The sequence below is a fragment of the Erinaceus europaeus genome, chromosome 1, assembly GCF_950295315.1.
Source record: "Erinaceus europaeus chromosome 1, mEriEur2.1, whole genome shotgun sequence".
Taxonomy (NCBI): domain Eukaryota; kingdom Metazoa; phylum Chordata; class Mammalia; order Eulipotyphla; family Erinaceidae; genus Erinaceus; species Erinaceus europaeus.
In genome coordinates this window covers 117,373,474-117,397,395 of record NC_080162.1, presented here as the reverse complement: position 1 = coordinate 117,397,395, position 23,922 = coordinate 117,373,474, and the positions used below count along the sequence as shown (strand labels likewise).

At 48.5% G+C, this 23,922-nt stretch overlaps 1 protein-coding gene across 6 annotated transcripts in view; it reads right to left on the bottom strand.

Moving 5' to 3' along the window:
• Positions 1-23,922, bottom strand: part of CABIN1 (calcineurin binding protein 1) — a 148,385-nt gene that overhangs the window by 50,370 nt on the left and 74,093 nt on the right. For 5 of the 6 annotated variants that reach the window (XM_016187153.2, XM_060195252.1, XM_060195219.1 and 2 more), the window contains exons 20-26: positions 23,207-23,368; positions 21,627-21,833; positions 21,278-21,423; positions 16,866-17,127; positions 14,322-14,582; positions 11,057-11,208; positions 8,741-8,919 (exon numbers count right to left, since the gene is read on the bottom strand). In XM_016187153.2, the coding sequence (XP_016042639.2) occupies positions 8,741-8,919; positions 11,057-11,208; positions 14,322-14,582; positions 16,866-17,127; positions 21,278-21,423; positions 21,627-21,833; positions 23,207-23,368 (1,369 nt within the window). The remainder of the gene's footprint in view (positions 1-8,740; positions 8,920-11,056; positions 11,209-14,321; positions 14,583-16,865; positions 17,128-21,277; positions 21,424-21,626; positions 21,834-23,206; positions 23,369-23,922) is intronic. The other variant, XM_060195245.1, reaches the window with a different exon arrangement.

Genomic DNA, 23,922 nt, shown 5'->3' with positions numbered 1-23,922 from the left:
AAACATCATTTATGCTCTATGATCTATCATCTATGCTCCTGGCTCACTCACCTGAGCTCCCACAAGGGTCTCGTCTAGGGATTGGCACAGAGGAGCGTGAAGACCAAGTGATCCAATGTGCCCTGCAAGTGATCCAATTCTGACCCTGACACAGGAAAATACTGATGCCTTGGACAAAGTGGCAGGCCACGGCCTCTCTGCTTAAGAATTCTTCTGAAAGCCAGGCCAGGCACCAGCTAATCACTGCCTGACTGGGCAGCAGACCCTATGGTGAGTGTTCAGGAAGCAGGCTCAGCCAGGAGAACTGCACAGAGAATTGGCATGCTGCCTGATAAGCTCAGGAGCTCACAAGCTGTTGGGCTTTGGGCCTGAATCGCTAATTTGGTGGAATCCCAGTTGTGAGCACTGTGAAAACCAAGAATTGGCTTAAGCAAATGAATATTTACTCCCAGTGTGCTAATGCGTTCCCAGTGCTGCCTGCTGAGGATGTTTCTGATGCATCAGAGCCAGCAGTGAAGGCAGCGGGACCACAGCCATGATGGGTGGCACTCAACAATCACTGGCAAATAGTGTCTCTTTTACAATATTATCCACGTTTATAGTCACAGCAGACACAGCAGGGGACAGAACATGTGTTGTTAGTCAAGGGGCTGACAGGGATGGGGGCTGCAGCCATGCTTCTCTCAAGTCTCTTTGACATGCACATGAGAATATGTATCTGGTTCTCTGAAAGAGTGGACAGCGGAGGGCAACAGAAGCCTGTGGTACTATAGCCCTCACCCCAGGGGTGGACTCAGGCATCTAAAGGGCCCTGAGTAGTAGCGCTGATGTTTAGGAGGGAAGTGAAAAGAGTCTGAAAACCCCCAGAGATATCCCAGCTGTGTGGAGTCCATGCAGGTGGGGGGGGGGGCGTACAAACTTAGGAATGTTGGCTGGAAAAGTGACCCTCTCCTTCCCTCATCTGTGAACTAAGAGGGTGTGGTAGTATGTGCCTTAGAAGCAGCAGACATGAAAGTGGGGGTAGGCAGCATAATGGTTATGCAAATAGATTCTCATGCCTGAGGCTCTGAGGTCCCAGGTTCAATCCCCTGCATCAGCCAGAGCTGAACAGTGCTCTGGTAGAAAAAAAAAAAAAATCCAGGGCATATGTAAATAATAGCCACTAACAGGGGCACGTAAAACCAAGGTCAAGTTTCTCCCTAATCCTTTCAGATTCCATTTATCTGAGACAATTGGCATAAGGCCATCTAAAATAATCCTGAGCTTTGGGCTGGCAAAGCAGCTCACTTGGATAGGGCCTTGCTTCGGTAGCTGTGCAACTCAGCTTTAAGCCCAGCCCTCACAGCACTAAAGGAAGCTGCCGTGCTATGGCCTTTCTTGCTCTCTTTACCTCTCTGCCTTTCTGAATAAAAATAAATAAATAAATAAAAGTCCTGATTTTTAAAAAAATACTTCATTATTCATTTTAAAGAGAGAAAAATCAGAGCACTGCTCAGCTCTGGCTTACGGTAGTGCAAGGAGTTAAACTTGGGATCTCTGAGCCTTAGGCATAAAAGTCAGAAGTACTATGGGCTGCACCATCTCCCAGGTCCCTATAATCTTGCTTTTTAACAAACTTAAATCATAGAGATAGAAAATAGACTACTGGTTACCAGAGGGGTGGAGGACTAGGGGATGGTTAAAGTGGGCAGAAAGAATTAAGAGGTGCAAACCTCCAGCTACAAAGTGAGCCAAGGAGCTATAAGGTACAGCGTGAAGACTAAAATCAGTGAAATAGTCCTGCAAAATTTAAAGCTGCTGAGTTATAATCTTACTGTGCTCATAATTTGTGTACAAGTGTCAAATCCTTGGACAACTGAAACTACAATTATATTTTAACTTTTTTGTAATGATGTTGATTTAATTTTTTTCATCATGGGACTTTCATAGCTCCAGGCTGACTTCCTCAGATGCATATAGAGATATACAGACAAGGTGGGGGTAGACAGTATAATGGTTATGCAAAGAGACTCTCCTGCCTGAGGCTCCGAAGTCCCAGGTTTAATCCCCTGCACCACCATAAGCCAGAGCTGAGCAGGGCTCTGGTAAAAAGAAAAGAGAGAGGGATACAGGCAGAAAGGGGGAGGAAACTGCCACATCACTGAATCTTCCTTCAATGTGGTAGGGGTGGACTCAAACCTGTGTTGTGTACATGGCATAGCAAATGCACTGTATCCTGACAGTGTGATGCTGGTTTTAAATACTGAGAAGCAAGCCAAAGTTACACACACACACACACAACCCAAGTTGGATCCAAAAAAAAACCACTTCAGCTTCATTTCTTTTACATTACCAGACAGGAATTAAAAAAAGCTCTTAAAGAATGATTACCTTCCAGAGATAGGGAGCTTGCTTTGTGTGTTAGAAGCCCTGGATTTAATCCCCAGCACACTCTGCCTCTCCTATCCACCCCCCACCCCCCACATACAAAAAAAAAGATGGTGCATCATCAGCCTTTTCCTGTTCTGAAAAATCCTGGTCTGTCACCTCCACAAACAAATGGCCTGTGAGGGTTGCTGTGAGGACCATCTTCCTGCCACTGGCTGGGCTGCTATGGAACAGAGAAGACAATGGGCTCACAGTGCTAGAAATGTCTGGAGAACACAAGACCAGTTTGAGACGTTAGAAGAGTCTAGTAGGAACTAACTAGCAGGAACTGGGAAGATCAGACAGCTGCTTTCTGGACTAGGGTATGCAACCCAGAGCAGCTTTCTAATGTGGACAGCCCTATTCCAGAAGGCTTTTCAGTAAGTAGATGAAGATAAGAAAGATGCCACTGGCCTCCTTTCCTCTTTCCATTCCCAGAGACTTCTCTGCAATGTCAATTCTCAAGTCTCCACTACCAAGGAAACCCTGGTGATTCCAGGGAAGACAATGAGCAGGGGAAGCTGCAGGCAGAGCAGGAGAGAAAGCTCGTCTGGGTGTGAGAGCACACAGGCCTAGATGCTCACCCATCAGACATTTCCCTCTGGGCAAGGACCAGTTATCACTAAGCCATATGCCACCTGTTCTCATGACAGCTCCAGCACCACCAGTCAGAGTCTTATTGTCACCAATGGGTTCTGATACCGGGACTTGGTTGCCTGTTTGTGGGAGAGGGAGATGGGGCCACGGCCAGTTTCACCCCGGTCATCTCTATATCCAAACACCATAGGATTCCAACTCCTATGTTTTTGCTGCTGCTGGGTACTGCTGGGTGCTGCAGGCCTCTGGAGGCCCACCTCCTCCAGGAGTTCTTCCAGCTCACCAAACCCCAGAGCCAGGGCACAACACTACCTCTTGGCACCAAGCACAGGTCCAGTCACGCAGCAGGATCAAGGCTCACCTGGGTTTCCCTAGAGCATTCTCTTCCATGCCCAGCACACAAGAGGCACTCCATCAATGTCATGGCTGGTCATGGCCTAAAGGTGCTTTGTTAAACCATCTGGGAGAGAGCCCCCTTCCCCCACCAGGTGGCAACACCAATTCCCACCTTGTGGGGGAAGCCAGGATGACATCAGCAGTATTTGGTGCCCCTCCCACTTGGAGGAGGGATTTCAAAGGAGCAGTTTGCCTAAGTGAGCTGACTGCCCCGTGGTCCTGGAAAGGAGGTCAGTGAGCAGAGACCAGGCTAAGTTTGCCATGGACTGACATGTCAGTTATAGCTCCCCACCCCCAAGCCTGGACAATGCTGACTGCAGACACAGGCCCTATGTCAGAGCATCTACTGTGCAGTTTGCATTTTTACATACTTGTCCTTGTGAAGAGGTCTTGGTATCCCGGAGTTGGCTGCCTCTGTCACATTTTTTAAGGCACAGAAGAACAAAGCAATGGAAATACAGGACTGAGCCTTCTGCGAGGCAGGTGGGAGGTGAGGAAGGCCAGTGCTGTATCTGCATCTGGCCAGAACTGGGAAGATGGACCATGGGCAGAAGCCAAGCACATTAAACACACACTTTCCAAATCACAGGACCAGCGGATGTGAAGGTGTTCCTGGTCACAGGGGAAGCAGGGAGCCGGACTGTGAGCTACTAAGCATGCGGTCTGCGTCGTCCCCTGAAGCGAGCCGTGACAGGTGTAAGCAGAAAGACAAAGCCTGGAGAACAGAGTGCGGGCAGGGTTAGGGGCAGCACGGGCAATATTGGTGGAGGCAGTGTGAGCAGGCGAGTGATAAACAGACAGGGCATGACACACAGTGACACACAGTGACAGCATGGTAGGTGAAAATGAACAGTCACGTGGACTTGGCATAGGAATCCCTGGGCACTCCTGGGAAGCCCGTGACCTAGAGCAGCCCGTATGCATGCTGTCAGTGGGGCCAGATGGGCAACCAGACACCATCCTCACAGCTCCCACTCTTCTGAATGTTAGCTGGTTCTCTCCACTCCACCCACTCACCTACTTCTCACAGGAAAGAAAAATAATGCTCTGCAGATCTTAGCTAAGCTCTGGGTCCTCAGGAAGGCCTCCCCTTCACCAGGACGCAGGACCAGCTCTCTCTGGAACACTTTCATTTGTACCCTGACCTTTGGCCGTGCCCCTCACTGACTCACACCTCCCCCACTAAGAGCCTGAAGCAGGGACTAGAACTACGATGTGCACCCAGCATCATGCTGGTGGAACCCCTGCATGGACATGGGCATGGACTAGCCAAAGAACCTTGCTGAGTGCTCAGACCAGATTGACTTAAGGGCAAAGCCTCTGAGCTATATAGTCATGTCTAACTCTGGTGCTCTTAGATGACATGGAACATGCCAGACAGACAGCAAAGATCTTGGCCAGTCCAACAAAGTCACCATGCATATAGTATCCAGCCAAGACTGGTCACATTAAGAACCAGGCAATTTTGTCATGGCCTGCTCCCTTGGTTCTGTCACCAAAGGACTTTCAACAAGGAGGGAGACACACCAAAATCTAGTCACCATCAGGCTGGCTGGCAGAGGAACATTTGCAGTGTTAGCCACACCCCTGGCATGGGGCAGAGAGATTCTAGCTCTGAGTGAGTGTCCACCCCACCTGCCCTCAACTTCCTAAGGGGAAGGGGGCCCATGACCAAGCTAACAGGGAAACTGTAAGGGTGGGAATACTGTCACTACTACAGAGACCCAGGTGGAGTCCGGCACAGAACAAACACACTGCAATGCAGTGGGGGTGTCTCTCTCTCTCTCTCTCTCTCTTTCTCCCTCTCTCTCTCTCTTTATCCCCCCCCACACACACACTCACACACACGTGCGCGCTGCATGTAGGGCAGGGATGTTTTATTCAGAAGTCCCTTGACACTGTTTAACAGGTGTAAATAACAATCCTTAGGAGGACCTCAAAGACTACAACAATGCTATCCATATGACTTTTTTTTTTCTTTTTCCTGCTCAGCAAGTTTCCCTACTAAAGATTTTGCTGCTGCAGGAAAATTTATAGATGGAAGAAAGGGAGAAGTTAGGTGGGGAGAAGCAACCCAGGGCTTAGTTTGGCCTCTGTCTCTACTAACCTGGCCGGAGGGCCCCTCTTTAGTCCATAGCCCTGAGAAGAGGGGGCTTCAGAGCAGCCTGAGGGCCAGTCCCAAGGAAATTTAACCAGGCTGTGGACAGGCTGCAGGAAGTGGCAGATCTTAGCATGGGTAGCACAAGAGTGCAGGTGGAGCTGCCATCAATTGCCAGTATGGGTCCTACTAAATAGCTGCTATCAGATGCCCAGCTTCCTGCTCAGAGCTGGAGCTGTTTTCCTATGAGAATGGGCCTCAGCTGATTTCTGGCTTGGAAGCAAAGGCATATAGAAATGGAAAGGTGGGGATAGGGGAAAATTGCCTCATCACACCCAAGGAAAGTCCTGAGTCTTGGCAGATAGCACTTATTCTCGGGGAGGCTCCATAACACAGAGGAGACTAGGACCCAGGCCTTCTGAGTGCCATACCCAGGCAGGGGCTCCCGCTTCGGATGTCACTACTTGTTTCTCCACCAAGACCAGACTACTGACTACCAAGAGTCAAGATACAAACTGAGAGGACTGGTCTCAGGTCCCAGGATTCCCCTTCCCGCACTGTGCAGCACTATCAGCTCCAATAACCCTGGATGACCGTGTCTGGGTAGCACCTCAAATCTGCACACACCTCAGTGTAACAGTCATAAGGAAGTCACTGCCTCTGTTCTACAGGTGAGGAAGCAGAGGCTCAGAAGTGAAGTCCACTGAGGGGATACCCATCAAGTAAGCAGTGAACCTGGAACTAGAAATTAAGATCTCCGACTCCAAGGCTGTGCTGCCTGACTCTTCTGTCTGACCTCAAAAGGGCTCCTGCCCTCTGCATGCCACTTCTCCTCTGCTCCAGGGCTAGAGGACCAGGCACCTGCTTGCCCCAAAGGCTTTCCCACAGCCTAGAGTGAGCACTAGTGTGCCGTCTTCCTGCAGCAGGAGACAGGTTTCAGGTGGAGAAGCGGAACGGAAAGTGTGAGGCTACACATTCCCCACCCAGGGCCTGCTCAGCCAGCCCTGACTGGGTCATAGGCGATGGGAGTAGGCTACCAGCATGGATCCAAACACTGGCAACCTGCTGCTTCTGCCTAAGTCAGGCCCTTTCCCAAGGTTCTAGCCCACATTCCCCAGAGTCATGTGACATCCTAAGATCATGGCTAGTTTAGGGCTCAAGATGAACTACTTTCTCTCTGAAGTTAGATGAAAGATGTGAAAAGACCCTCCATCCAGGTCTGGGCAGAGGATAATGTGGTCAGTGTGAGGCATTCTGGCACAGGAGTGAAGGTGGGCCATAGGTCTTAATGGCTCCACATCACTGGCCACTGTCACATTAAAAGAAAATTAAGAACCATTCAAAAAGGTATAATCATTTAAAGGTCTGCACCTATTTATGACTCCCTCTGAAAACTTCCAGAACAAGTGACCACTATTTTGACAGCCAGACAGGTCACACCAGCACCTGCTTTCAGTGACCTGCTCTCCACAGCTACAAACACATACATAGGATGGCTGGGCAATGGTGCCAGGTAGCATCACAGGCCTCTTGTCTCCTTCCCTCTCCTACTACAGGGTGCCCGTGCACACACACACACACACACACCTCTGTGGTGAACAGCCCAGTACAGATCTGATGCCTGGTCTTGACTTGAGCCAGGAGGGTCAGGGAGGGGCTGCCAACTACAAGCCTATGGACAGCTGTGAGAAGTCTTCCCCTTTTCTGAAAACTAGCATGGAGATAAATCCTCACAGGCAGTACCTGGCAAAAACCAGTTCTCAAAGCAGGAATTTACTCTGTGTTTTCCCAACATTTTCAAGAGTAAAAGGTTGACAACAGGGTAGACTTGCTATTTGAATTAAGTTAGAGGGTTGATGATGAGCCTTGCTTCAGATACATCTTTGAGACTGAGGGGGGGGAGGGGGGATGGTGGTGCACCTGGTTGAGCGTTAAGTTACAATGTGCAAAGACACAGGTTCAAGCACCCAGTCCCCACCTGTAGGAGGAAAGCTTCATAATTAGTGAAGCAGGCCTATAGGTGTCTCTCTCCCTCTCATGGGGCTATTCACTAGCCCATCTCTCTCCCTCTCTATTTTCCCCTTCCTCGCGATTTCTGGCTGTCTCTATCCAATGAATAAAGACAATTAATTAATTAATTGAGACTGAGGGGGCAAGGAGCAGGTGGATCATCTCCTCCCAGCTCTGCAGAGTAGGCAGAGAGATGGCAGCAGCCAGAGAGACAGAGGGAGGTGATGGAGCCAGAGGGACACATTCAGACCTGCTAGCACACACACTGGAAATCAAACCAATCCTGGTCAGGATATCGCAAGTCTCTTCTCACAGGTCACAAGATGCCATCTTCCCAAAGTCAGCAACTTCCAGTGCTATCAACCTCCTTCAGTGCTTCTCTAGCCCTGCTCCCAAAGCCAGCTCACTCAGTAACACCCATGCTCTTTGGAACCCAGGCCTCACTGCCGTGGCAGCACAAAGTCCATCTGCCACAGCCCTGATGAGATGAACAGCATGTGAGTGAGGCCCTGGGCATCTTGCCGTGTTGCCGCTGCACCCTCAGGGCTCTACTCTAATGGCCCGCTAAGTCCACCAAGTAGTTCATTCCAGTGGGTGCTATGTCACCAGCTTATTACTGTCAGGGGGAAGCAAACATGAGGCACTCCAGTGAGGTCAGCATGCAAACCTCCTAATGTTAGTAGAAATGTGGTGGACCAGTCGCCACCTGCCCCACCCCACGTGGAATGGCCTCACACATGGCTATAGCCACTGCTTCTGCCCACCAGCTCTAATGCACACTGAGATTCCCAGGGTGAGAGACTCAGCACCAGCTACAGCCTTCCCGTGGCCATCAGGAGAGCTGTGCTACAATGCTACAGGCATAATGCGGCTTCACTGAGCCAACAGCACAGGTGTCACTCCGTGTGCCTGTGCACACCCACAGGCTCTTCCATGGCCCTTCAACGTCCTCCTTGTGCAAGTGAGAAACGCAGGCTGAGAGGTGAGGAGTCTTGCCTGCTCTGCCCCTCCCCGGCCCCCAGGTGGGCTAGCTGGCAGGTGGCGACCCTGAGCATGTCTGGGAAGCACAGAATCACCGTGAGTCCATGAGGTTAATGAATAGCCGCAACATTGCCCGTGGACCCCAGACCCAGCACCCCCCTCAATGAAACAAAGTGTCTCATTGCACAAAGCACCCTCCCTCAAGACTGGTGTGCCGCCCTGGGCTGGCAGTAGGGAGAACAGGGACTGTACCGTCCGGCGTCGCCTGCTGGTGGGGTTTTTTACATTTGACGTAATCGTGGTCAATCGGAGTGGCTGTGTAAGGTGGGGATGTCAGACCTGGGCCAGAGGAGGAGGGGAGGGAGGTTCCAGGGCCCGGCAGTGTCCCAGCTGAAGAGTGGGAGTCCTCATCCACCAGGCAGGCCTTCTCCCTGTGACGGAAAGAGAGATCACAATCTCCATAGCACTTGGAAATCAGACACCCTTGGAAGTCAGGGCCCTTCGCAGCTGCCAAACCTTCACCGCCTCTGAGGGGCTCCTTTGCCCTTTCTAGGATCCACTGTTTTCATGGACTTGTGGTGACAATACATACCACCTCCATCCCTAACTTGTGTTTCTGTTTCTGAAGAAGCTGCTGAGGGTGGGGGTAGACAGAATAATGGTCATGCAAAGAAAGTCTCGTGCCTGAGGCTCCAAAGTCCCAGGTTCAATCCCCCACAGCACCATAAACCAAAGCTGAGCAGTGCTCTGATGGGAAAAAAAAAAAAAAAAAAAGAAGAAGAAGAAGAAGCTGTTGCCATGAAATCCAGCTGGACTCTGACCTCCACCTTTCACAGTTGGGCCCTGCTAGTGTCTTGGGTCTAGAGCCCTAGGAAGCTACACGAGGGTTGGCAAGCTCCTCCCCAAAAGCACCCAGCACCACTCCCCCAAACCAGAGCTCTTCTGTCTGATAATAAACCTTGACTTTTCTAATCCCCAACAATGGTGTCAACAGATAAGCACTTAGGGTTGAGGGAATTTGCTGAGACACTGAGCTGGAAACACTCCGACATCCAGTCAAGTCACAGACAGCCTGAAGCCTCTATACTAGGGAAAGATGTAAAACCACAGATTACAGGGAGCCACACAATGGATGAGATTAACAGAGTGCTAGTCTCTACAGAGAGGGTCTCAGGCCCAGCACTGGAGAAATGTTATCTATATAATTTTTAGAAAAAGATGCATGATCACCAAAAGTCACTGATATGCCTTGGGGATCTTTTGTGACTAAAAGAAAAAGATATACAATACAAATCTGCAATGTATATTTGTAGTGAAATGTTAGGGGAAGATGGCCAGAGGGCTCTGAAACCCAATTCCTTCAGGACCCAAAAAAAGAAGAAAAAAATAAAGACATTCAAAGTAGTAACAGGTGTAGGTGTGACTTAAGACGGAAGAGAGGGCAGGACCATGGGGAAAAAATGGGCAAATATATATATTTATAGAAAGAATAGTCAGCCCATATCTGTGACCTTGGGAGAACTGCAGTAGCTTCCAGTGAAGGGAATGGGGACAGAGAACTCTGGTGGTGGGAACAGAGCAGAATTATATCTGTTACCTCCTAACTTTGTAAATCAATATTAAATCACCAATATATATATATTTTAAATCTGCAATCTGCCTGTCTTCTTTCCTTAATGAAGCCCTGCTCATCTCTGGCTAATGATGGTGTCAGGGAATGAATCTGAGACCTAGGATCTGAGGCATGAAAGTGTTTTACATAACCATTATGTTGTCTTTCTAGCCCTGAAAACTGCTTTTTCTATATCTACAGTGTTTTTCTTGGGACAAAGTTATGCTCCAATAGGGATGAGAGGAAGGACAGGTAGTTTCTCCTGAGTACTACCCCTGAGGATAAAGTGTCACCAGACACAGAGCAAAGTGACCAGAGACTGAACACTCAGTCTCTCCTAAACAGAAATGGCTTTCTCCAGCTACCAAGGGACTCTGGAAGAATGACAGATGTCAGGGTTCCTTGGGGGGAACGAGGCAGGAGCGAGTTCACTAAAAGGGGTCTTCTAGGATATCGTGGCAGCGGATGATACACAAACCTCTTTTAGGGCACCGTTGCGGGGAACGTAACAACTTTACTGATGCAGTTACAAGTTTATAAAGGCGTAGCTGTGCAGCGGAAGTAGCCAGCTGGCCAATGAAGTTGATATCTCCTTATAAGGGAAAAGAGAGCAAGGCAATGAGAGGGTATGGATGGTGATGCAGGAGCAGGGAAACAGAAATATAAGGAAGGCAAAGCCCACCAGAAAGGGGAGAGGGGTGGGTGATGCGGCAAGGCTGACAGGAAGGTTGGAATTCCTCCGTGTACTCTCGCTCGACCACAAGGCTGGCATGCCAAGGGGAGACTGATAGATGAGCTTGGGGGGCAGGGGGGAGCAGCCATTCATGCTCAAGCACACATCAGACCCACAGGCAGAAGCTCACTGAGTTCTGGCTTGCTGAACTGAACACTACACTGTCACAAATGAATCATGCCAGCTGCACATGGACTGACTGGGCTAAATGCATACCACTCACTTTTCTGAAGCTTTGGGTGTATTCTTCTCCTCACCCCTGGCAAAGGGTCCTTCTGCAGCCTCCTTCATGAAGTTGACCAAGACCTCTGCACCAACCCCAGAATCGGGCTTCCCCAGGAGCTTCAGGATGGAGGCATGGAGCCGGAAGTACACCTAGGAGAACAACACTTGGGTGTAAGCCGCTTTCTTACTCGCCGAAGGTTGTTCCACAGGCCAGTTGGTTCCAGTCAAAGGCAACACTGGAAGTGAGACCCAGAACAGGGAGACAGGCTTTCACACACCACTTCTCTTGGTTAGCTTTTAATCCAGGCAACACAGAACCCATTCAAGGCAAATTAAAATGGACAATTACCAGCACTGCAATATCAGTACTTACCAGGTAAGTGGAGCTAAAGTAACAGGAATACCTAGCCCTCAATTCTGGTCACAAGTACCTCTTCCTGCCACAGTGTCTACTGTCCTGTCCCTACTCCTCTGCTGGCACCCAGAAAAAGGGTCCCCCTCCACATCTACATCCCCTCTGAACTGTGGGCTCTGTGAGGTGATGACTAAGTAGATTTCTATTTACCTTATAGCTCCTGGACTGGATACCTTATAGCTCAGCCCCATGGGCACAGGATGGGTGGAAGCTTATTACCAACTGGGGCTTAAAAAAAATTTTTTTTCCTCCTCTAGTTATTATTGCAAATCTGTGTGAGTTAACTAAAGTTCCATATCCAGGTCAGGCCAAACCCAGGTGTATTCTGTTTCCTGTCCTCTGCTGTCCCCAAACAAACAGTACTGCCAAAGTTAACTGGATCTCACCTTCTCACCCAACTATGGGTGCAAAATGGGCTCTTACCTGTGGCACGTGCTCCTGTGGGGTAGCACAGTGGGCACCATGAGGGGTGAGAGTGGCTACTGCTACAGAAGCTGATGAAGCAGCCCGCTCCCAGCCCCTGTGGTTGTAAAAGCCTAAGCAGGTGAGTGAGTGGCCTGGTGATGCAGGCCCAGGCAAAATACTCAAGGAGCAGCCCAGAAAGAGGGATTTCACACCCAGTGTTCCTCTAGTTCTTGTCCACTCACGGATCCCAGATAAATTGGCCCTACAACTCTATTTTTCCCTGTAGGGTTCTTTGAGGCACCCACACATGTCCAGGGCTACAACTGGAGGAGAGCAAAGGGCTCAACTGCAAAAAATTTCCCAGATAGCAGAATGATCATTTTGAATGAAGGCTGAGCAGAAAAAACTATTTAATGGGGCACTTTTAAATAATAATAATTTTAAAAGCTATTTATTTATTTATTTACCAGAACACTGCTTAGTTCTGGCATATGGTGACGCTGGGATTGAATCTGAGTGCTCAGAACCTTAAGCATGCAAGTTGTTTGCATAACCATTATATTATCTCCCCAACATGAGAAATGCCATTTTTGAGTCAGCTATTCACATGTACCCACTCTTCTAAGAGCTGGTGGGGTAGACTATGGAAGAGCAATCCATACTTTCAGGGCATCAGTTCCTCATGTAGAAGTCTCTGGGCCCTAAGTCACCTGCTTGCTGACTGGTTCAACCAGGCAGCAACAGAGGCCAAAAGTCCAAAGGAAACACAGAGGACCAGGCATGTTCTATGCATGAGGACTCAGTGCCATTGGAGGACCCTGAGCTCAGTGAGATGTGGGTCCACCAGCTCTTTAGTGCTTAGCTAGTCCTCAACGCCTCAGCCTTCCCCACAGGGAAGTCCCTCCAAGGACAGGCATGTGAGCTCAGGCAAAAAGCATGGAAGAGTTGCAATGGAGAACAAAGTGGGGCCAGGGGTTATAAATGGCTGCAGCTGGGAAGCTGCTAAACAGGCGTAGGTAGCAAGCTGTGCTTCCGCACTTCACCACAAGCCCCATTGAGTGCTGCACTAAAACAGCTGCTGGAAGTCATCTAGCGTCATCCCTCTAAAGGTCAGTTTTTTTGAATGATTCTTTTTTGCTTGTTCACAAGATTGACAAGTGTTTTTTAAAGGGGGGGGGGCATTTGCATAGTGGAGGAAAGAGCCACACTCACAAGCCAGCACAACTTTTCAAGCAAGGAGACATTTTTGGTCAAGGTCAGATGACCCTTGGAAATATTCACAGAAGTGTTCCCTGCCTGCACTCTGTCATGTAAGGGGAGAGGGCCAAATCCATGAGGGGCCAAGAAAATAGAGATGCCCAAGCAGACTAGAGGGCATGTGGACAGGGAAAGAAGCCCAAAACTCCTTCCAGCACATTTTGTCCAGTGAAGAAGATGAGCTGCTCAAATGGTAGGAACATCTTATGATAGTTCTGTCTGCTAATGGGGGGAGGAGTTAAAAGGAAAGCAGGTGTGAACTATTAGTGGGGGCCGTAGGTGTGGGGACTGTGACCAGTAGGGGCTTGAGCTTCTCATTTTAAATACTTCTCAACTGCCTGGGGAGAGAAAGAGGGAAAGGGAGAGGGAGAGGGAGAGAAAGAGAGAGGGAGAGAGAGTGTGTGTGTGTGTATGTATGTGTGTTAAACCATAAGAAGGTGCTAACTTTATATAAAGACGCAAAGGTTTAAGCAAGCAGATTCTTCTGCAAAGTCCAAAGTGTTTGTGAGAACATAGATGTGGCGGGGCTGGATCCAGTCAGGAATGTGTGCTATGTGGTATGTTCAGGGCCTCAGGGAGCAGATTTGAATCCACACAATGCCCCAGTTTTCTCCCTACAAGGAATGTTGATTCAAGTCACCTAGACTGCCTCACAGGACTGCCATGAGCAATGGTAAGAGAAGTAGGTGAAATGCTCTAGAAACAGTGAAAGCAAAGCCAAGCACAAAGCAAGTGCTTTGATGTGGAGGGGCAGCAGAAGTCCTCAATTCTGTGGTTAAGTCCCTGGCTCAGCCCTACTAGGCTGGGATCTCCAGGCACAAGCTGTGGCCTCAGTTGTCTAACAAGCCGACAAGCATGCCTTCCCTCCTCTCCCTGCTGGGAGTGGCTGCTCGAGGTACCAGAAGGTTCTGGGCTGTGCTGGTACTCTCATCAGCCAGGTTCTTAGAACCTGAACACACTGATGAGGAAGGACTGTCTCCTGGGAGCTAATAATGAAATGCTCACTCATCCGGAAAGGATGCTAAGCACCCTTCAGAGAGAGGAAAGGCTGGTTTATTTATACAGAACACAGAAGTTTCCCGTGGCTGCTGTGGAGTCACTGGGACTATATGCCCCAGCCCCAGGCAGGTGAAGAGAGCAGCCCTCCCCTCCCCTCCTTCCCCACACTGGGACAGCACAGTGTCACCTCCAGGGCCTCCATGGCCAGCTCGGGTGGGTTATGGTAGTGGATCTTCTTGGGGTAGCGGGCGGCCTCCTCATGCAGGTAGTAGCTGGCCTGTCGGTAGTGTAGCAGGTAGACGGCAGGTGGCTGCTGCTGCTTCTCAGCCACTTTTCCCAGCATGTAGTGAATGAGCCACTCCTCCTCATCACCATCGCCCTCGCAGTGGGCTGCCGATGTGAAGCAGTGCCTGGCCGTCTCTAACATGCTGTCACGGCGGCTCTCCATCTGTAATGAGACCGCAGGCATGACGGGCCTTAGGTGTAAGATCCAGACCTGCACAGGATTGTGCCATGTCCTGTTTAAAGCCCTGCTGACTTGTCTGTGACACATACAACTGCTGTAGGCAATCATTTACAGCTGGCACACAGAATGTGGACAGGCCTGGGGACACCTCAGAAGCACACAGCAAGTACGGCAAAGAGCTAGGCCAAAGCTGAGACTCCTTTAGGTCCTCCCTATCAGCTGACAGTCCCTCCAAAGCTCCCAGATAAGACTCATGTGGCTCAGTGATGCCCTGCACCTGGGTGGGGAAGCACCAGGCCAACAGCAGCTTGCCACATCAGGTGGAGAATGCTGGCCAGCAAGTGAGCACCCTGTTGCCCCCTCCTCTCACCAGGTGGGCAAGCAGACTAGAAGGACTGAGTGTGACTCATGACTCTCCTGACTCTCACTCACTACTGGCTTTGCCTTTCTCTTACCACCATAGCTGCAAGTTTCCACCCTTGCAGAGCTTCACAAACAGAGCCCACCAATGCCAAGGGCAGAAAGGGCATTCTGGCTTACCATCTCATTTATTTCCTGGAAAATGCTATCTTGCTAAATCTCACTTGGCATTACCAATGGGAGACTGGGTGGGGTGGGGGGGGGAGAAGGGGAGTGAATGCCAAGACAGATGCTCTACACACACCCCTGAGCCCCAGGAAAGGACAATGGTGTTCCTGGTGTCGCTGGGATGGCTTGCAAGGAGTCAGTGACCAGCTACTAGGCCACAAGATCAATGCAACACAAACAGAATAGCGTGAGGGACCACTGTATCTTACAGTTAAGAAGGGAGGAGGAGAGTCTACTGGAAACAACGGAATTTCTCAGGTTCAGAACACAAGAGGAAAAAAAGGGAAGTAACACACATACTTGTAATTATCAAGGTTCTAGTGACAAAAAGATTGTTAAAAGATTTTTAAGAGTGACTTTCACTATTATTTATTACGATAAAGTCCTAATCACGCCTATTGTGGACTATATAGTAGAATAATGCAAGTTGATTCACTATGGGAACCCTTTTTTAGTGCTGACTGCTCTCAAACAGCCCCTCCATTTTTTTTCTAGAGGAGAGAATATCACACAGGTATAAAAGAGGCTATTGCTTGGAATGGGGGGATTATCTATGTTATTGTTATAATCTCCTTTTCTTTATATTCTCCTTTTCTTTTTTTATCTAGTCTTTTTTTTTTTTCCTTATTATGATAGAAGCAGAGAGGAAAAGGACAAAAGAGGGGGAGAAAGAAAGACACTTGCAGCCTATCCCCCCAACCCCCGCAGGTGGGGACTGGGGGCTCAAACCCAGGTTTTTGTGCATGGTAATGTGTGCACTCAAGCAGGGTGTGCCACTGCGCAACTGCTTTTTACATGTTTCTATGTGGCCTGAACTATTACACCAAATAAACCTCACATCTGTAACCAGAAAAAGCAAAATAGAGCAGCCACTATCTGTGCAGGGCTGAGACTCCCTGCTTTTTGCTCTGTGCTAGGATTTTGAGCCATTACAAGGCCTGGGAAGCAGTTATGGGAGCCTGTGTCCTACTCTACAGAGAAATGGGGGGCAGTGAGAGCCCTAGGTGCATCAACAGAGGCCCACCCCTCAGAGCATAGTGGCAGTGCAACAGCAGGTGAGAGTCTCACTGACAAGTGTGGTCCCAATAGTGCCAAGACAGAGTTAACCAGGCCATCATTTTGTGTCAGGTTCTGATCACAGGTGATCTCTGCCAGATCCAGGCCCTCTCAGCACTCTGTCACCCAGGAGAACTTCCTGGATGGTGGCAAGTTATTGCCACAATGGTCCAGATGTAAAGTGGCTTTTCCACTTCTACCTCTAGAAACCAGGGGTTCTCTGCTGAGCACAGACATCAAGTAGATAGGCAGCAGTATACAGCTAGAGGACCCCCAACTAAGAGAGGGACTTCAAGGTTCTCAACAGGGCAAAGAACTGTACATTTCTTTGAGAGAACAGGGGAGAGACATCTATTTATGTAAGTCAACCGCCCTGCCCTGCTTCATAACTGTCTAAACTAATAACTGATCAGTGGGTTACAAGAGCCCAGCCCTACCTCACCCACAACAGAGTGACTGTGCACTGACCATGGGGAGGAGCTATCTGGGCAGAGTCATTTGGGAGCTCTCAGCATGACTGAGAAGACAAGTGCAGAGAATAGGTGAACTGGAACTTTGCCAACCCAAGGGCACACTAGCCAGACAACAGGACTGCTGGCCCTTCAGAGAGCCCTGGCTTACCTGCTGCACAACCTCAGGGGGCAGTTCTGTTCTCCACTGCTTCAGCTGGCGAGAGGCAAATGAATGCAAGGCGTAGGACATGGTACCATACTCGATCCACAAGGACAGGTTAGAGCTGTCGATCTCCAGGGCTCGCCGGAAGCAGTTCAGGACAGGGGTGGCATGTTTCCAGATAGGCCCGTCACTTTTCAGTTCATTAGAGTTCAGCTTATCCTGAATTCGGCTGGCTCGGGCCAAGGCCATGCCTGCCCAAGAGTCGAACCTGTGGTTGTAACAAAAGCACTCGCTAAAACACTGTTGTTCTTATAGCACAGGAGACCCTTGAGACCACTGAGACCCAACACCTGCCTTCCTAGCCCTCGGGCCCCTGAACAAGCCCTGCCCTCTCCAGCCCAGCTCTTGGCAGCAAGGGAACCACATGATGGCTGAAACCCTACCATGCTGAGATCATCTAAAAGAGACTGATGGTGAGAACACAGAAAGCTTTGAAGGTCAACAGCTATAAAGACACCAAAACCAATATGTCTAGGTCACTTGGGAGAACCTGTCTTGTTATGTGTCGTTTGTTTATATGTTATGACAGATAACAGAAAAGGCAACAATGTTGGGTGGTGGCACACCTGGTTGAGTGCACATGTTATAATGCACAAGGACCCATGTTTGAGCCCCCGGTCTCCCTGCAGTAAGAAAATTTTTTGAGTGGTGAAGCAGGGCTGCAGGTGTCTCTCTGTCTCTCTCCCTCTCTCTCACCCTTCCCTCTCAATAATTTTAAAACGTAAAAAGGCAATAATCACACTAACAAATGCTAGCACCCTCCACACACCAAGTCTTTTTTTTTTAACTTTTTAATATTTACTTATTTATATTCCCTTTTTGTTGCCCTTGCTTTTTATTGTTATTGTAGTTATTGTTGTTATTGATGTCGCCGTTGTTAGATAGGACAGAGAGAAATGGAGAGAGGGGGGGAAGACAGAGAGGGGAAGAGAAAGATAGACACCTGCAGACCTGCTTCACTGCTTGTGAAGCAACTCCCCTGCAGGTGGGGAGCCAGGGGCTCGAACCAGAATCCTACACTGGTTCTTGCGCCTTGCGCCACCTGCGCTTAACCCACTGTGCTACTGCCTGACTCCTCCAACAAGTCTTTTTTTTTAAATTTATTTATAAAATAAAAATATCGACAAGACCATAGGATAAAAGGGATAGAGTTCCACACAATTTCCACCACCAGAGCTCCATATCTCATCCCATCCCTTGAAAGCTTTCCTATTCTTTATCCCTCAGGGAGCATAGACCCAGGGTCACTATGGGGTACAAAAGTTATGAGTTCTGGCTTCTGTAATTGCTTCTCTGATGGAAATGGACCTCTGGAGAGGTGGGGATGCAGAACACACTGGTGAGGTCATCTACCAAGTCTTAACCAACTGCTATGATCAATTTTAAACTAGATTGTTGGCATCCTGGACTATTTGACAGTCCCCATAAATGGTGATGTGCATAGCAGAACCATGTGAAGCAATGAAATCTGAGAAAATGTACTAGAAAATGTACATAGAAAGACAATGGAAAACCCAAAGGCTTCATGCTGACAAGAAGACAACAGACTGGAAACTTCTACCTCATATAAAGTCCTGAATATACATATCTTTTCCTGCTCAGAGGCCTGGAAATTCAGAGCTACTGACTCCCAGCTTTGCTGGGGTCACCCTGGGGCACCCCTCAGTTGGTAGAAGCTTGCTGATGAAGTCAGAGCCAGCTCATTTTTCACAGACATACTTCTTCACTCACTCTCAGAATGCCTTTAGCAGCTCGCTTTGCTCTTACCTTGAGAGAAAAAAAGACCATATCACAGGGCACACTGAAGTGCTTGCATGAGGACCAAGATGGAAACTGCTTTTTCCTGTCAGAAGTGTGAAGTAACCAAGAAGACAGACACACTGTCACAGGCTGTGGCAATGGCCTAGTGGGAGTGCCCACTCCAGCAGAGCAATGCACAGCTCATGCAAGAGGGCTGACCTACTGATGCACTTTTTAATGCTTATAGAAATCTCTAGAAAATTACAACAGAAAAACTTCATTTCCTTATTTACTTTCTTTGTTTAAATATTTTTTATTATTTTTATTTGATAAAGACAGCCAGAAATTGAGAGGAAGGGGGAGAAAGAGAGGGAGAGAGATAGAAACACACCTGCAGCATTGAAGCTTTCCCCCTGCAGGTAGGGACTGGGGACTTGAACCCAGATCCTTGAGCATTGTAACACAGGAACTCAACCAGGTGTACCATCACACAGCCCCCTTATTAACTTCCTACCCCATGGCAATGCTAATAACAAAATTAACCTGGAATTTAACTTAAGGAAGGTGATAGTGTGTTAGGTTTAGCTAAACATTATCTAGCTTACTATTAATCTTGTATATCAGGAGCAGGACAGATAGTTCACTAGGCAGAAATATGCCCTGCTATGCACACGGCCCTGGCTCAAGCTTTGGCAGCACACAGGAGTGCTATAATACTAGGGGAATTTCCAGAGCTATAGAGTCAGTCCCCCCCACCTCTCTCTCTATATATATCTCTATTGCTATCTCTATCTCTATCTCTCTCGGCCTCTAAATGACAAATTTGCCCAGGAGCAGTGAAATCATGCATGAATGAGGCCCTGGAGGAAAAAAAATTTTTTTTAAATCAAATGCCAGCTCTTTTCCCTTTCTCTCCTATACTGGCCTCTTACTCATGCAGGACAAGCCTGATCCTGACCCCAACCTCAGATTTATCCCATTAGTAGAGGGATAAGCTATACTGGGGCTTGCTCCCATCTTCCCCTTCCCCCAGTACCCCTATAAAAAAGGCCTGGCCAAGCTGAGCCACTTTGAGCAGGACAAGAGCAGAAGGTATAGTAAACACTTATAGGAAAAAATACCATCACCAAATCCTCACAGCCTTTTCCCATAACCAGCACCACCAAACGTGTCATTCAGAACACGTTGGCTATTTCTCAGTCATCTGCCATGGCCTTCACGTGGACCCAGTAGGATTAGAAGATTCAAAGGGGGAAACAGTATTTAAACTTTGATTTTGGCTAATACAAATCAGACAGAGCCCAAGTCTCCATGGGTGTCTTTGCTTGTTAGGGCCAGAGTGAAAAGGGTCCAGGGGAGGCCACAAGTCTGTCCTCACCCTAGGGTCAGTGCTCACAGAAGACTCCATCACTCTGGCATACTGATCTCTCTGAATGGGTTTGGGGAGGGTGATGCAAGTTGGAGGGAGACCTATTTGAGTCACCATGACTCATGTTGACTAAGGGGCTGTCAGATGAGAGATGCCACAACAATCTCACCTCCTCCTGAATGAGTGAGCAACACCTTCACTTTTCTGACATGGAGGCAGAAGAGGTGAATTCCCATGTATCACTCTGCACAGCTCTGCTCCACCACACCAGTCAGTCCAGGGGAGGTCAGCCATGGTCCATCAGGAGAAACCACAGGCTGAGAATGGGCATCTGGGAGAACCTGTCCCATAAGCTATAAATACCATGTAAACTGGCCTCTTCGCTCACATCCCAGCCTCTCTCCTCTCAGCCTGAGGAGATAGAGCTTTCCAGCCCCCCTGAGGGTGGCCCTCAGGGGCTGTCTCCAGAGGGTTTCCAGCATGGTTTTCCAATGAATCCTGGATCATTCAGACACAAGCAGGCATAGAGGCAGTCCTTGTTTTAACCTTTCCCCAGAGATTACTGCTTAAGTGTGTCAGCCATGAAAAAGTATTATGTCTCAATCAAGCCACTCAGACTTGATGAGCTTGGCAGGACCCTTCAGGATGAGGAAGTCAGTTACCACATTTTAAGAAAAAGCCATCAGGGCCCCAAGGGGAGAAAGCTTAAGCCCCACATACACGGATCCCCCTATATCACCTCCAGTCAACTGCTACTGTTAACAGTGCATCAAAACAAGAGAAGATCTGGGTTAAACTGCTCCCATTATTCCTCCTCCCCCCAAACATGGGAACAACCATAATTACAGACAGTGCAGTAGAATAAGCAAGCACACACATCAACCAGTTCCCTGGGTCTACACCCAGGGGAGGGGACAACATAAAACCAATAGGATGGAGCCAGGCAATATCTCCTTGCCCTCCAGGTCTAGACCCAAATGTCACCTCCTCCCATCTTCTTTAATTTCACAGCATCTGTTCTGAGGTCTCTAGAGGAAACCTTCTCCTATACTTTTTTTTTTTTACATAGTAGCTACATTTCCCAGTAACCACTGATGCCAAACTGCCTTCGCATTCATTTCTCCCTGGTTTCTTTGCAATGACAGAAAAACCTCAAACTTGCCCAGTGAAAAGTTTACTGAGTTGAAGTCACCCTAGCTCTCCTCCCTCTATGCATCCAGAATGGCCTCCTGCAGGCCCAGGCACTGACCTATCTGGACAGACGCAGATGTCGTGCATATAGAACTTGATGGCCTTGGACTGCTCCTTGTTTTTGAAATGGTAATCAGCTAGGAGGTAGTACAGTTCATTCACCACTGGAGGGGAAGAGTCTGCCCCTTCTGGGAGGCTGGGCACCTGGCAGATGAGAAGGCAAGTAGTGAGGAGACTCAAGTAGAACCAGTAAGGCTTATAGCCTAGAACATTCATAGCAGCACAAGACAGACCCCCAGCTTCTCCTGCCTTGATTTGTGGGGCAGAGCAAGGACAAGCTGGGGCACATAAGCAACAATGCTGAAGAAGGTGGTGATGGACACGGCCCAATCACACTGGGCTCCTACCTCTGCTGAAGTCCCCTCAATGTAGGCAGAGACTTTATCTAGGCTCAGGGCTGGCTTTTCTGTGCGGGGCACAATGGTGGCTATTCTCTTCAGGAGGTTGGCCAAGTCAGCAGACACGGTGCTGGTCTTGTAGCTGTCAAATTCAGGAAGAGTCTTGGGCTTAAAATAATCAAACATGAACTGGGCATCTTCCCATATAAGGTCCACCTAAAAAAAAGAGGCAGAAGAAAGATCAGACTAGAGCACAAAAGAAAGATTCTTTTTCTTTCAAGATATGCTTAGTTATCAACAAGAGAGAGAAAGAGAACATGACTCTGGAACATATGGTCCTAGGAACCAATCTCAGGATGTGTGGAGGCAGGTTCTGTGCTCTTCCACAACGTCAGCTTCAGGTCACAGGGTTAGTCCTTTCTCGAGAATGCACTATACTTATGCAGATGAGCCCACAATACAGTGGAGAGCCTAAAGTAAACCTTGTGTCCTATACAATCACAGGCCAACTGTAGCCCTCAGGCCCAAGTGTCTAGAAACAAGAAATGTGAACCAGTCATAAAACTGGCCATTATATGCTTTTCAGCCAACAAGCTGCAGATGCTACCATGATGCCAACCTGACTTCCCTGGGCAGACAACCTCACCAATGTATCCTGGAGATACATTGGCCTCTCCAGAGCCCTGCCCCACTAGGGAAAGACAGAAGCAGGCTGTGGGTGAGGATCCACCTGCCAATGTCCATGTCCATCAGAGAAGCAACTACAGAAAGCAGACCTTCCATATTCTGCACCCCATAATGACCTTGGGTCCATACTCTTAGAGGGATAAAGAATAGGAAGGTTTCCAATGAAGGGGGTGGGATATGGGACTCTGGTGGTGGGAACTGTATGAAATTGTACCCTTCCTATCCTGTGGTCTTGCTGATCATTATTAAATTTTAAAAAAATTGTGGATGGAGGGTAGTAGTATAATGGTTATGGAAACAGACTCTCATGCCTGAGGCTCCAAAGTCCCAGATTCAAGTCCCCGCACTACCATAAGCCAGAGCTGAATAGTGCTCTGGTAAAAAAAAAAAAAAAAAAATGCTAGAAGGTGAAGGCTGCCGAATGTGGATCTCAGGTGGATCTACTCCACGCCTCAGCAACCCACTGGTCAACAAGATTAATCAAGTGTTAGTGGATCTGCACTACAGTGTGGCTACAACAGGGATTCTACCCAAAGGATGCTGACGTTCAGGGGCAGGAGAATAACTGACAGTACTGAGAGGCCACATATCTAGTACACCCAGCAGGGGTCTGAAAACTGAAATAATACCAAAAAGTGGAAGAAAAAAAAAAACTCCAAGAAATTACTTGGAATATGAAAAACAATCTATTGAAAATTACCATGCTGTATATTTGGGTGTTTAGTCCACATTTATGAAGCTAATGCCTTCCTTTAATCAAACTGTGTCAGATTGTCTTCTTTCAACATCCTGGTGGAACTCCAACTTGGGGCTAGGAAACTGTATTCTGGCAAATATGAAGGCCTCCCTGATACCCACGCTCTGGGCAGGGAAGGGTGCAGAAGGTCTAATAGTGTCCTCACCTGCTGGGCTGAGTGCTCCTCCAGGTACCTGGCCTTGCTCTTCTTGCTGGGGAAGCTATACAGGCAGTAGAAGCACTGTTCCAAAGCTGTCTCCAGTTCTTCCTTGTAGGGGTGTGTGTCTTCAGAAGTGGATGCAGCCAGCTCCTTCTGGAGAACCCTGACCTGCAGAAGGTAGGGAGAGAGGCCTGAAGACCTGGCCCAGAAGGGACCCCCAGTAGACCAGCACTCTATCAGCTTAGTGAGATGCCAGTTCTGACAGTGGCCTCCTGAGGGGTTTGCCAAATTACCTTTCCTCCGGCACACCAGGTCCATTTCTACCAACTGCTAAAAAGGCAACTTCTTTACTGATCTATTTAAAACATCTGCTTTCTCCCTAAATTTCTAGTGAGTACCTCTTAATGCTAGGCACAGTATGACATAGTCTCTACTTTTAAGAAATTCAGATTCTAATGAAGGGCCATTTAATAAAATAGGTATGATGTCCTATAATGAGTCTCATTTAAGGCTAAGGGAATATCTCTCAGACAAATAATAGTGAGAGTGAGGTGACAGCATAATGGCTATGCAAAAGACTTTCATGCCTGAAGTTCTGAAGTCCCAAGTTCAATCTCTCCATCACCATAAACCAGAGCTATGCAGAGCTCTGGTAAGAAAGAAAGAAAGAAAGAAAGAAAGAAAGAAAGAAAGAAAGGAAGGAAGGAAGGAAGGAAGGAAGG